This window comes from Glandiceps talaboti, chromosome 3, assembly GCF_964340395.1.
Source record: "Glandiceps talaboti chromosome 3, keGlaTala1.1, whole genome shotgun sequence".
Taxonomy (NCBI): Eukaryota; Metazoa; Hemichordata; class Enteropneusta; family Spengelidae; genus Glandiceps; species Glandiceps talaboti.
The window spans coordinates 3619074-3633131 of record NC_135551.1 but is presented as its reverse complement, the minus strand read 5'-3'; the positions used below and the strand labels follow the sequence as shown (position 1 = coordinate 3633131).

Here is a 14058-nt window from a genome sequence, read left to right as displayed (position 1 = left end):
AGTGTCATCATATTATGGCTACCTACTTACATTTTTGGTTTTCATATGGCTGTATATTTGATTTTTTAAAATCGTTTTTATTTGTTGTTGTTGTTGTTGTTGATAGAATCAAAACAACGATTTATTGAAATGACGCCTTGTAGATACACACAACTATATGGAATTTCTTGCCTACACCACGTTTATCTTTCCATAGAACTTGTATGACTTATTTTCAACACCCTAAGGCGTCTTTTTTCTGATGCAAGACACGAGTGTTGCTGTTCGACCCATTAGGCCTAATAAACAAAATTGTGTGGTTCGATTAGAATAGGTTGGGTAAGTGGATTTTGTATTTAATTTTATTATATATATTTTTTCTGTGTGAGTGTCAAGTGCAGGTTTTCCACTGTTTTCCAAATGGTCTGTGTTGTGTATTCCTTACCAAATGTACAGCCTGTTACTTAGTCATTCATTATTTACAGATTGGAAGATGTTCAAGAACAGTTTATTTTGTATATCAGTTTCCGCATCCACTATGTATTTCTCGCGATCGTGAAACTTCACTATTTTTCCGATTTTTTTTCTCGAATACGTAAAAAAAGTTAAGGGTCGGCAGTGAAAAGCTAGGTGGGGGTCCGGTAACCGGAACTAAACAATTATTTTTTTAGGCCTTGGTACAAACGCTTGAAACCAGTGATTGACAGGTCAACAACCCCCATCAATATTTCTGGTAACGCCTAATAAAAATAAATTGTGTGGTTCCGGTTACATTAAATTTTAGAATATGTGGGATAGGTAGATTATTTTTTTTATTCCTATATTTATATGTATTTAATATGTGAGTTTCTAGTTCAGGTAGTTATGTTTTTCGTTGTTTTCCATATGGTCTCTGTATTATTGGTTTCTTCTCATTAGATGTACAGCCACTACAGATTGGAAGAAGAGTTTTATATTGTCTTTTAAGTTGATGTCAGTTTCCGGATCCACTAGCCCTTGCGAGACTTCACAATTATTTCGATTTTACAATTTTTTCTTGAATATGTAAAAAAAAAAGAAGAGTTTGGGATCAGTGTGAAAAACTAGGTGGGGGTCGGGTAACCACTACCTCAGACCACTAAAAATAGTGGTTGTTAGTGGTCTGAGCCAGAACCAAACGATTTTTTTTTAGGCCCGACAGCATAACATATCAAATATATAAATATTTTCAACCGAGAAGGACAATTTGTTCTGTTGACACGGTTTATGATTGTGTGATCAAGGACTGCTAGTTATTAGTGAGCACATGGATGTAATAGGGGGGGGGGGGGGGGGGCCTTGAGGATTTTCTAGAAAAAAAGTTGTCGCCAGCTAGCTGCAGTAGTTGTAGCATATGTTGTGGTTTTGAGGGTCTTTTCTGCTGTTTTGTGCTTTTTTGTTCCGATGTTAACTGTTCCAGATAAACATTGGAACGACAAAAAGCACAAAGCAGAAAATACCAACTAAACCACAACAAATGCTACAATTAGTGCAGCTAGTCGACAGCCAAAGACAGGGAAAAATAATTGGCTAAAAAGCTGTAGCTCTGGATGTATACGCTATGGGGTTCGACACGTCCTCTCTCTCCACTATGGTTCCTTCCAATCTCTACCAATGAGACTGTCAACAGATTTCAGTCGCATGGATTTAGTGATTTAAGGTTCATTTCTGCATTTTATATAGTCATTAGTGAGGGTATGAGTTGCTTTTATTCCCAAAATCCGTGCAAATGAAATGTGCTTGCAGTCTTGTTGTTACAGAAAGGGAGGAACCATAGTGGAGAGGGAAGACGTATTGAACCGTGTAGCGTATACATCCAGAGCTAGAAAAGTCCCAGTTTGGATGACCAAAAATCCCCAAATCACAAAATCCTCGTAATTTCAGGGCTTCCTCCTTACATAAGATGCCATATCGTATGTCACGATGAAATATGGTGCCGTTTGTAAGGTGGGACATTTGAAGTTACAGTTTGAACTGGAAAAGTTCTGATTTGGACACTATTTGTGATCTTACCAGCGACTACTATTATTCGATAGATTGCTAATCTTTGATTGCTGGAAATGTAATTCTTTTGTAATTGTGACAAAGCATTTTGCTGGCACACTCAACATACTAATTGTAGGGCTGGCTTGTGTTGAGTGAAACATGTCCACCATCTGCAAACAGGACTAGGTCAAAACTTTCTGGGCCTTATGCAACACCTGATAGGATCCAGAAATGTTATCTTTCTCGCAAGTCAGAGCACATATACATGTAGCCTACCTAGTAGACTTGAGAACAGCTATTGCTACACTATTCTGCATTTCAATTTTTGAATTTTGGCTCTGTTACCGTCTACTCTGATAATCATATATTGCTAGTATTTAAAAGGCATTCCTATATAGAGCGTGATTGGACAAATACATAATTACAGATTTAATTTATGCAATCAGGTCACATACTGCATACATAATTAGATGTCTTCAGAGAGTTTTCCCAGACAGAGAACAAACATACATACATACATACATACATACATACATACATACATACATACATACATACATACATACATACATAGTGATTACATACATACATACATACATACATACATACATACATACATACATACATACATACATACATCATACATACATACATACATACATACATACATACATACATACATACATACATACATACATACATACATACATACATACATACATACATACATAGTGATTACATACATACATACATACATACATACATACATACATACATACATACATACATCATACATACATACATACATACATACATACATACATACATACATACATACATACATACATACATACATACATACATACATACATAGTGATTACATACATACATACATACATACATACATACATACATACATACATACATACATCATACATACATACATACATACATACATACATACATACATACATACATACATACATACATACATAGTGATTACATACATACATACATACATACATACATACATACATACATACATACATACATACATACATCATACATACATACATACATACATACATACATACATACATACATACATACATACATACATACATACATACATACATACATCATACATACATACATACATACATACATACACACATACATACATACACACATACATACATACATACATACATACATACATACATACATACATACATACATACATACATACATACATACATACATACATACATACAAACAAACAACAAGGATCACTTCCAAATTGCCAATGTGCTACTGGACGAAGTATTCCGGATCATTCTGTGGATTGAAGAGTTGAAAATAAAACTTTATAGTATATTTAACTTTTGGTCATTCTCTAGAAACATAATAGTTTGCCATAGATGTTGGAAGTCTTTACAGGCATGTTCTGACGTCATATTTTCATTTGTTAAATTACAGTATCCAATATAACTATTTGATCACCATGGCAAATGAAGAGGATGTTAAAAGGAAACATGCTATGATAACAAGGAACTTACAGGTAAATTCAACATTTTGGAAAAGTTTTCAGTCTCCAATGGGCACTTATACATTGGGGTCCATCTGTCCGTTCGTCCATCCATGAGTGCATGCATTCACCCTTATATTTCTGGCATGCACCAACTGATTTCAATCAAACCTGGCATGGCATGCGAGACATATGCATATCACTTTGTTTTATGATCAAATCAAATAAAGCCAAATGGCAGCCATATAGCATAGTTGTGGTTAAATTTCACAATATGCATCATAACTTTGAATGTCTAATATGTAGTGACTTCATTCAAGTGTCTACACCCATATTATCAAATATGAGCTTTCTTTTAAGATGTGACCTTTGACCTTGAAAATCTTTTGAATGTCAAATAGCCAAATTTGTGCTATCTTCATAGCTTTTTTAAATCAAATATTTAAAGTGATGGTGATATTTTAATCATGTCTTGGTTTTTACTATGTGAGGCATATGTATGTCACTTAATTTCATGACCTTGCCCTGAATAACAAATGGCGGCCATGTTTGTGATAAACAAGCACATTTTACCTGTTACCTGCAAAAGTTTTATGCATATGGACACCATAAGCCTCACAAACATGATGTCATTGCATCGGGTACATAGATTGGTTGGATAATCATGATGTCATTGTATCGGGTACATACGGTAGATTGGTTGGATCATCATGATGTCATTGCATCGGGTACATAGATTGGTTGGATTATCATGATGTCATTGCATCGGGTACATAGATTGGTTGGATTATCATGATGTCATTGCATCGGGTACATAGATTGGTTGGATTATCATGATGTCATTGCATCGGGTACATAGATTGGTTGGATTATCATGATGTCATTGCACTGGGTACATAGATTGGTTGGATCATCATGATGTCATTGCATCGGGTACATAGATTGGTTGGATCATCATGATGTCATTGCATCGGGTACATAGATTGGTTGGATCATCATGATGTCATTGCATCGGGTACATAGATTGGTTGGATAATCATGATGTCATTGCATCGGGTACATAGATTGGTTGGATCATCATGATGTCATTGCATCGGGTACATAGATTGGTTGGATCATCATGATGTCATTGCATCGGGTACATAGATTGGTTGGATCATCATGATGTCATTGCATCGGGTACATAGATTGGTTGGATCATCATGATGTCATTGCACTGGGTACATAGATTGGTTGGATCATCATGATGTCATTGCACTGGGTACATAGATTGGTTGGATCATCATGATGTCATTGCATCGGGTACATAGATTGGTTGGATCATCATGATGTTATTGCACTGGGTACATAGATTGGTTGGATCATCATGATGTCATTGCATCGGGTACATAGATTGGTTGGATCATCATGATGTCATTGCATCGGGTACATAGATTGGTTGGATCATCATGATGTCATTGCACTGGGTACATAGATTGGTTGGATCATCATGATGTCATTGCATCGGGTACATAGATTGGTTGGATCATCATGATGTCATTGCACTGGGTACATAGATTGGTTGGATCATCATGATGTCATTGCACTGGGTACATAGATTGGTTGGATCATCATGATGTCATTGCATCGGGTACATAGATTGGTTGGATCATCATGATGTTATTGCACTGGGTACATAGATTGGTTGGATCATCATCATGTCATTGCACTGGGTACATAGATTGGTTGGATCATCATGATGTCATTGCATCGGGTACATAGATTGGTTGGATCATCATGATGTTATTGCACTGGGTACATAGATTGGTTGGATCATCATCATGTCATTGCACTGGGTACATAGATTGGTTGGATCATCATCATGTTATTGCATCGGGTACATAGATTGGTTGGATCATCATGATGTCATTGCATCGGGTACATAGATTGGTTGGATCATCATCATGTCATTGCATCGGGTACATAGATTGGTTGGATCATCATGTTATTGCATCGGGTACATAGATTGGTGGATCATCATGATGTCATTGCACTGGGTACATAGATTGGTTGGATCATCATGATGTCATTGCATCGGGTACATAGATTGGTTGGATCATCATGATGTTATTGCACTGGGTACATAGATTGGTTGGATCATCATCATGTCATTGCACTGGGTACATAGATTGGTTGGATCATCATCATGTTATTGCACTGGGTACATAGATTGGTTGGATCATCATCATGTTATTGCATCGGGTACATAGATTGGTGGATCATCATGATGTCATTGCACTGGGTACATAGATTGGTTGGATCATCATCATGTCATTGCACTGGGTACATAGATTGGTTGGATCATCATGATGTCATTGCACTGGGTACATAGATTGGTTGGATCATCATCATGTCATTGCATCGGGTACATAGATTGGTTGGATCATCATGATGTCATTGCATCGGGTACATAGATTGGTTGGATCATCATCATGTCATTGCATCGGGTACATAGATTGGTTGGATCATCATGATGTTATTGCACTGGGTACATAGATTGGTTGGATCATCATCATGTCATTGCATCGGGTACATAGATTGGTTGGATCATCATCATGTCATTGCATCGGGTACATAGATTGGTTGGATCATCATGATGTCATTGCATCGGGTACATAGATTGGTTGGATCATCATGATGTCATTGCATCGGGTACATAGATTGGTTGGATCATCATGATGTTATTGCACTGGGTACATAGATTGGTTGGATCATCATCATGTCATTGCACTGGGTACATAGATTGGTTGGATCATCATCATGTTATTGCATCGGGTACATAGATTGGTTGGATCATCATGATGTCATTGCATCGGGTACATAGATTGGTTGGATCATCATCATGTCATTGCATCGGGTACATAGATTGGTTGGATCATCATGTTATTGCATCGGGTACATAGATTGGTGGATCATCATGATGTCATTGCACTGGGTACATAGATTGGTTGGATCATCATGATGTCATTGCATCGGGTACATAGATTGGTTGGATCATCATGATGTTATTGCACTGGGTACATAGATTGGTTGGATCATCATCATGTCATTGCACTGGGTACATAGATTGGTTGGATCATCATCATGTTATTGCATCGGGTACATAGATTGGTGGATCATCATGATGTCATTGCACTGGGTACATAGATTGGTTGGATTATCATCATGTCATTGCACTGGGTACATAGATTGGTTGGATCATCATCATGTTATTGCATCGGGTACATAGATTGGTGGATCATCATGATGTCATTGCACTGGGTACATAGATTGGTTGGATCATCATCATGTCATTGCACTGGGTACATAGATTGGTTGGATCATCATGATGTCATTGCACTGGGTACATAGATTGGTTGGATCATCATCATGTCATTGCATCGGGTACATAGATTGGTTGGATCATCATGATGTCATTGCATCGGGTACATAGATTGGTTGGATCATCATCATGTCATTGCATCGGGTACATAGATTGGTTGGATCATCATGATGTTATTGCACTGGGTACATAGATTGGTTGGATCATCATCATGTCATTGCATCCGGTACATAGATTGGTTGGATCATCATCATGTCATTGCATCGGGTACATAGATTGGTTGGATCATCATGATGTCATTGCATCGGGTACATAGATTGGTTGGATCATCATGATGTCATTGCATCGGGTACATAGATTGGTTGGATCATCATGATGTCATTGCATTGGGTACATAGATTGGTTGGATAATCATGATGTCATTGCATCAGGTACATAGATTGGTTGGATCATCATGATGTCATTGCATCGGGTACATAGATTGGTTGGATCATCATGATGTCATTGCATTGGGTACATAGATTGGTTGGATCATCATGATGTCATTGCATTGGGTACATATGGGGGAATTGTGTTTTGAATATATAGGTTCTTCGATTAGTTGGATCGTCATGATGTCATTGCTCATGAATATTTATAATTTCAATGAAATCCGAAAAGTGCACTGAAAGATGCCAGAGTACGTATTTCATCCGACAAGGGCACTGAAAGATGCCAGAGTACTTATTTCATCCGACAAGGGCACTGAAAGATACCAGAGTACGTATTTCATTGCTTCAGCAGAAATGTGTGCTCTGGCTTGCGAGGATGGATTCAATAGACTTGCATATGCATTAGATGAATAATATTTATTTATGACCATCTGTAGGTAGTAAACACATAGGAGTTGTATTCTGTCATCTGTAGGTAGTAAACACATAGGAGTTGTTATTCTGTGAATTCCATTCTGTCATCTGTAGATAGTAAACATGTAGGAGTTGACATTTTGTGAATTCCATTCTGTCATCTGTAGGCAGTAAACACATAGGAGTTGATATTCTGTGAATTCCATTTTGTCATCTGTAGGCAGTAAACACATAGGAGTTGACATTTTGTGAATTCCATTCTGTCATCTGTAGGCAGTAAACATATAGGAGTTGTTATTCTGTGAATTCCATTCTGTCACCTGTAGGCAGTAAACACATAGGAGTTGACATTTTGTGAATTCCATTCTGTCATCTGTAGGCAGTAAACATATAGGAGTTGTTATTTTGTGAATTCCATTCTGTCATCTGTAGGCAGTAAACACATAGGAGTTGACATTTTGTGAATTCCATTTTGTCATCTGTAGGTAGTAAACATATAGGAGTTGACATTTTGTGAATTCCATTCTGTCATCTGTAGGCAGTAAACATATAGGAGTTGACATTTTGTGAATTCCATTCTGTCATCTGTAGGCAGTAAACATATAGGAGTTGTTATTCTGTGAATTCCATTCTGTCATCTGTAGGCAGTAAACATATAGGAGTTGACATTTTGTGAATTCCATTCTGTCATCTGTAGGCAGTAAACATATAGGAGTTGTTATTCTGTGAATTCCATTCTGTCATCTGTAGGTAGTAAACATATAGGAGTTGACATTTTGTGAATTCCATTCTGTCATTTTGATCACCTTGTAGGAAGTTCTTGGTGATGATCGTCTTCTGCAGTTATTGAAAGATGGTAAAGATATAAATATATACTGGGGTACAGCTACTACTGGTAAACCACATGTAGCTTACTTTGTTCCTATGAGTAAGATAGCTGACTTTCTAAGGGCAGGATGTCATGTAAGTAATTCTCATTTTTGTCATAGATACTCTACTTTTAAGTGTATCATGTGTTTGTGTTTGTGTTTGTGTTTGTTTGTTTGTATGTGTTTGTTTGTATGTATACGTTTGTGTTTGTTTATGTTTGTTTGTTTGTATGTATGTATGTATGTATGTATGTATGTATGTATGTATGTATGTATGTATGTATGTATGTATGTATGTATGTATGTATGTATGTGTGTTTGTGTTTGTTTGTTTGTGTTTGTTTGTTTGTGTGTGTTTGTGTATGTTTGTGTATGTTTGTGTTTGTTTGTTTGTTTGTTTGTGATTGTGTTTGTTTGTGATTGTGTGTGTTTGTGTTTGTGTCTGTCTGTGCTTGTTTGTTTGTGTTTGTCTGTGTTTGTGTTTGTTTGTATGTTTGTGTTTGTTTTTGTTTTTGTTTTTGTTTTTGTTTGTGTTTGTCTGTGTTTGTGTTTATGTTTGTGCTTGTGTGTAAACCCTGTGCTACACATTGAATTCGACAATACTACAGAATAACTTATGTCATGTTTTTAATTTAGAATAACATAAAGTAGACAAAGCGCGAGGTTCCCAGCAAAATAATAGTACATGATCATACAGAAATCTCTACAAGTTTTACAATATGTATGGTGTCCCCACTTTACAGGGTTTCCAAGCCTGGACAAAAGTACATGTTGTAGTATAATTTGTTGTTTATTTTTACAGGTGACAATCTTGTTTGCTGATTTGCATGCTTATCTTGACAATATGAAAGCACCATGGGAATTATTACAACTTAGAACTAAATATTATGAAGTAGTGATCAAAGGAATGCTGGAATCCATTGGTGTACCTTTAGAAAAACTCAGGTTTATTCAAGGTACTGACTACCAACTAAGCAAGTAAGTAGATCAGTCAGCTTCTAATAGGCACAGCCTAGAGGATCCTACAGATCAATAGCAATGACCTGTGTCTGAGTGTCTAGAGGGGTCCACAGATCAATAGCAATGACCTGTGTCTGAGTGTCTAGAGGGGCCCACAGACCAATAGGAATGATGTGTCTGAGTGTCTAGAGGGGCCTACAGACCAATAGGAATGATGTGTCTGAGTGTCTAGAGGGGCCTACAGACCAATAGGAATGATGTGTCTGAGTGTCTAGAGGGGCCTACAGACCAATAGGAATGATGTGTCTGAGTGTCTAGAGGGGCCCACAGACCAATAGGAATGATGTGTCTGAGTGTCTAGAGGGGCCTACAGACCAATAGGAATGATGTGTCTGAGTGTCTAGAGGGGCCTACAGACCAATAGGAATGATGTGTCTGAGTGTCTAGAGGGGCCTACAGACCAATAGGAATGATGTGTCTGAGTGTCTAGAGGGGCCTACAGACCAATAGGAATGATGTGTCTGAGTGTCTAGAGGGGCCCACAGACCAATAGGAATGATGTGTCTGAGTGTCTAGAGGGGCCTACAGACCAATAGGAATGAGGTGTCTGAGTGTCTAGAGGGGCCTACAGACCAATAGGAATGACCTGTGTCTGAGTGTCTAGAGGGGCCTACAGACCAATAGGAATGATGTGTCTGAGTGTCTAGAGGGGCCCACAGACCAATAGGAATGATGTGTCTGAGTGTCTAGTGGGGCCCACAGACCAATAGGAATGATGTGTCTGAGTGTCTAGAGGGGCCTACAGACCAATAGGAATGACCTGTGTCTGAGTGTCTAGTGGGGCCTACAGACCAATAGGAATGATGTGTCTGAGTGTCTAGAGGGGCCCACAGACCAATAGGAATGACCTGTGTGTGAATGGCCTGTTGGCTTCATGCATTAGGTCAGATATGTAGGTTGGTGATAGTCCATTCAGAGATTTGTAGGTGATCAATAATGGATTAAATTTAATTCTATCCTGTACTGGTAGTGTGTTGAGCTCTTTAAGGATTGGTGTTATATGGTCACACATCTTGGCCTGCATGATGATCCTTGCTACAGTGTTTTGTGTGTCTTGTAGTGGTTTTAAATATTCATTTATGATTTGGTAGGCCATGAAATAATGCATTTCCGTAGTCGAGTTTGGAAGAGGGTATTGCTTGAACCAGTTTCTGACAGGTAGATTTGGTGAGATAATGAGGAATGTAGCCAATTTTGCGAAGATGATGATAGATTGACCAACGTGTAGTGGATATGTGTTTCCGAAATGAGTGGTGGCTATCAAATATGACTCCAATATTACATGCTGATTGTGTCAGTTGAATGGTACTTGAGCCAATAGTGATGTTATCAATTGGACATGGAAGGTGACTGAATTTAGATCTGATATATAACTTAAACACTTCCGTTTTGTCATCGTTAAAGCTACATTAACTTAGTCTTGGTCATCCACAATTTGATGTTGCAAACCGCAGTTTCCATAATGCTGACAGAAAGAAAGATGTGTGACTGAGAAAAGGCTAGGTATAGTCGGATAAGCTGACCAATTGGAGAGATGTAGATGGAGAAAAGCAAAGGACCTGGTACGGATCCTTGTGGAACACCTGACTGAAGAAGTTGAGATGCAGAAAGAATGCCATTGACTGTTATGGATTGGTGACGATTTGAATACCTGTGATGCCAATGTCAGATAATCTGGATGGTGATATGTCATGGTCAATTGTGTCGAAGGCAGCTGAGAGATCGAGGAGAACCAGAAGAACACTATTGCCAGCATCAAGTGAAGTGCAGATGTCATGGACTTTAAGAAGAGCTGTTTCAGCAGGGCCGCCAAATCTTCAGGCTGGACTGGAATGGGGGTAGTGTTATGTGACTAGATGGCGCTGTGTAATCTTTACTTTCATAAGTATTATTTGGTTGGTGGGGATGGGGGTGGTGTTATGTGACTCTAGATGGCGCTGTGTAATCTTTACTTTCATAAGTATTATTTGGTTGGTGGGGATGGGTGTGGTGTTATGTGACTCTAGATGGCGCTGTGTAATCTTTACTGTCATAAGTATTATTTGGTTGGTGGGGATGGGGGTAGTGTTATGTGACTCTAGATGGCGCTGTGTAATCTTTACTTTCATAAGTATTATTAGGTAGATGGGGGATGGTGCTGTGTAATCTTTACTTTCATAAGTATTATTTAGTAGGTTTGGAGGCAGGGGAGAGGAGAAGGAGGTGGTGTTATGTGACTACCACTAGATGGCGCTGTGTAATCTTTATTCTAATTAATCCTCTTTCTCCCAAGGGGGTATTATTTGTGGGCTTCCACAGTGTTTTCAAGTGTTTAAATGACACCTGTCGGCCAACGTGGTTAGCCACCATTGCTAGGTGGTCTCGCCATGACCAGAATATCCCTTATAACTAGTTGGGAGAAAGACTCAAGAGGATTAAGTAATAGATAGTCAACTCGTTTGGGAGGGTTATGTGCCAATAAACGAGGGGGTGTAACCCCCAAGTTTTTGGCACATAACCCTACCGAACGAATTGTCTATCTTACTTATACTAGGTGTGATTGGCTCAAACGGATCTTTTTCAAAATTTTGTGTAATTTGTTGCATGCAAGTTGAGTGCTGAGCGTAACATAGGTCACACCCCTTAGAAAGAGTGAGTTATGGCTCCATATAACCAACCGAAATCAAGGCCTCTGATTGGCCAAGTCAGTCTAGCCATAGTATATAACAAGAGGGGTGCTATACTTGTATGAACTGTTTACTACTTGGTGTACGTGATACAATGTGACTACTTGGTGTGATACAATGTGACTACTTGGTGTGATACAGTATGACTACATGGTGTGATACAATGTGACTACTTGGTGTGATACAATGTGACGACTTCAATGCTGTGATACAATGTGACTACTTGGTGTGATACTATGTGACTACTTCAATGCTGTGATACAATATGACTACTTGGTGTGATACAATGTGACTACTTGGTGTGATACAATGTGACGACGTCAATGCTGTGATACAATGTGACTACTTGGTGTGATACTATGTGACGACTTCAATGCTGTGATACAATATGACTACTTGGTGTGATACAATGTGACTACTTCAATGCTGTGATACAATGTGACTACTTGGTGTGATACTATGTGACTACTTGGTGTGATACTATGTGACTACTTGGTGTGATACAATGTGACTACTTGGTGTGATACAATGTGACGACTTGGTGTGATACAATGTGACTACTTGGTGTGATACAATGTGACTACTTGGTGTGATACTATGTGACTATTAAAGCCCACTGAATAGCGACACTGATGAATGTGATCATTACCATTATTACTATTTGTTCCAGGGAGTACACACTAGATGTATATAGACTCTCTTCCCTAGTAACACAGGTAATTGTCATTTCTCTAGTTTTAGTCCACTTTACACAAAATGATTAAATAGTTACCTTGGCTATTAAATAGTTACCATGGCTATTAAATTGTTACCATGGCTATTAAATAGTTACCATGGCTATTAAATAGTTACCATGGCTATTAAATAGTTACCATGGTTATTAAATAGTTTCCATGGCTATTAAATACATGTAGTTACCGTAGCTATTAAATAGTTACCATGGCTATTAAATAGTTACCGTGGCTTTTAAATAGTTACCTTGGCTATTAAATAGTTACATGGCTATTAAATAGTTACCATGGCTATTAAATAGTTACCATGGCTATTAAATAGTTACCGTAGCTATTAAATAGTTACCGTGGCTATTAAATAGTTACCGTAGCTATTGAATAGTTGCCATGGCTATTAAATAGTTACCATGGCTATTAAATAGTTACCATGGCTATTAAATAGTTACCGAGGCTATTAAATAGTTACCGTAGCTATTAAATAGTTACCATGGCTATTAAATAGTTACCATGGCTATTAAATAGTTACCGTAGCTATTAAATAGTTACCATGGCTATTAAATAGTTACCATGGCTATTAAATAGTTACCATGGCTATTAAATAGTTACCATAGCTATTAAATAGTTACCATGGCTATTAAATTGTTACCGTAGCTATTAAATAGTTACCATGGCTATTAAATAGTTACCATGGCTATTCAATAGTTACCGTAGCTATTAAATAATTACCGTGGCTATTAAATAGTTACCATGGCTATTAAATAGTTACCATGGCTATTAAATAGTTACCGTGGCTATTAAATAGTTACCATGGCTATTAAATAGTTACCATGGCTATTAAATAGTTACCATGGCTATGAAATAGTTACCGTAGCTATTAAATAGTTACCATGGCTATTAAATAGTTACCATGGCTATTAAATAGTTACCGTAGCTATTAAATAGTTACCATGGCTATTAAATAGTTACCATGGCTATTAAATAGTTACCATGGCTATCCAGGAACACATTTCTAATGTCTAATAGAGAAGTGTATGCGATCATGCATTGTCAGTCAT

General features: G+C 37.7%; 1 protein-coding gene across 1 annotated transcript in view; it reads left to right on the top strand.

Annotated features, from left to right (window-relative positions):
- Positions 1–244: 244 nt before the first annotated feature.
- The window catches only part of LOC144432529 (tyrosine--tRNA ligase, cytoplasmic-like), a 30217-nt gene continuing 16403 nt past the window's right edge, over positions 245–14058 (top strand). The window contains exons 1-5 of the mRNA XM_078120755.1: positions 245–318; positions 3463–3544; positions 8531–8680; positions 9389–9564; positions 12943–12988. Of these exons, the coding sequence (XP_077976881.1) occupies positions 3488–3544; positions 8531–8680; positions 9389–9564; positions 12943–12988 (429 nt within the window). The 5' untranslated portion in view covers positions 245–318; positions 3463–3487. The remainder of the gene's footprint in view (positions 319–3462; positions 3545–8530; positions 8681–9388; positions 9565–12942; positions 12989–14058) is intronic.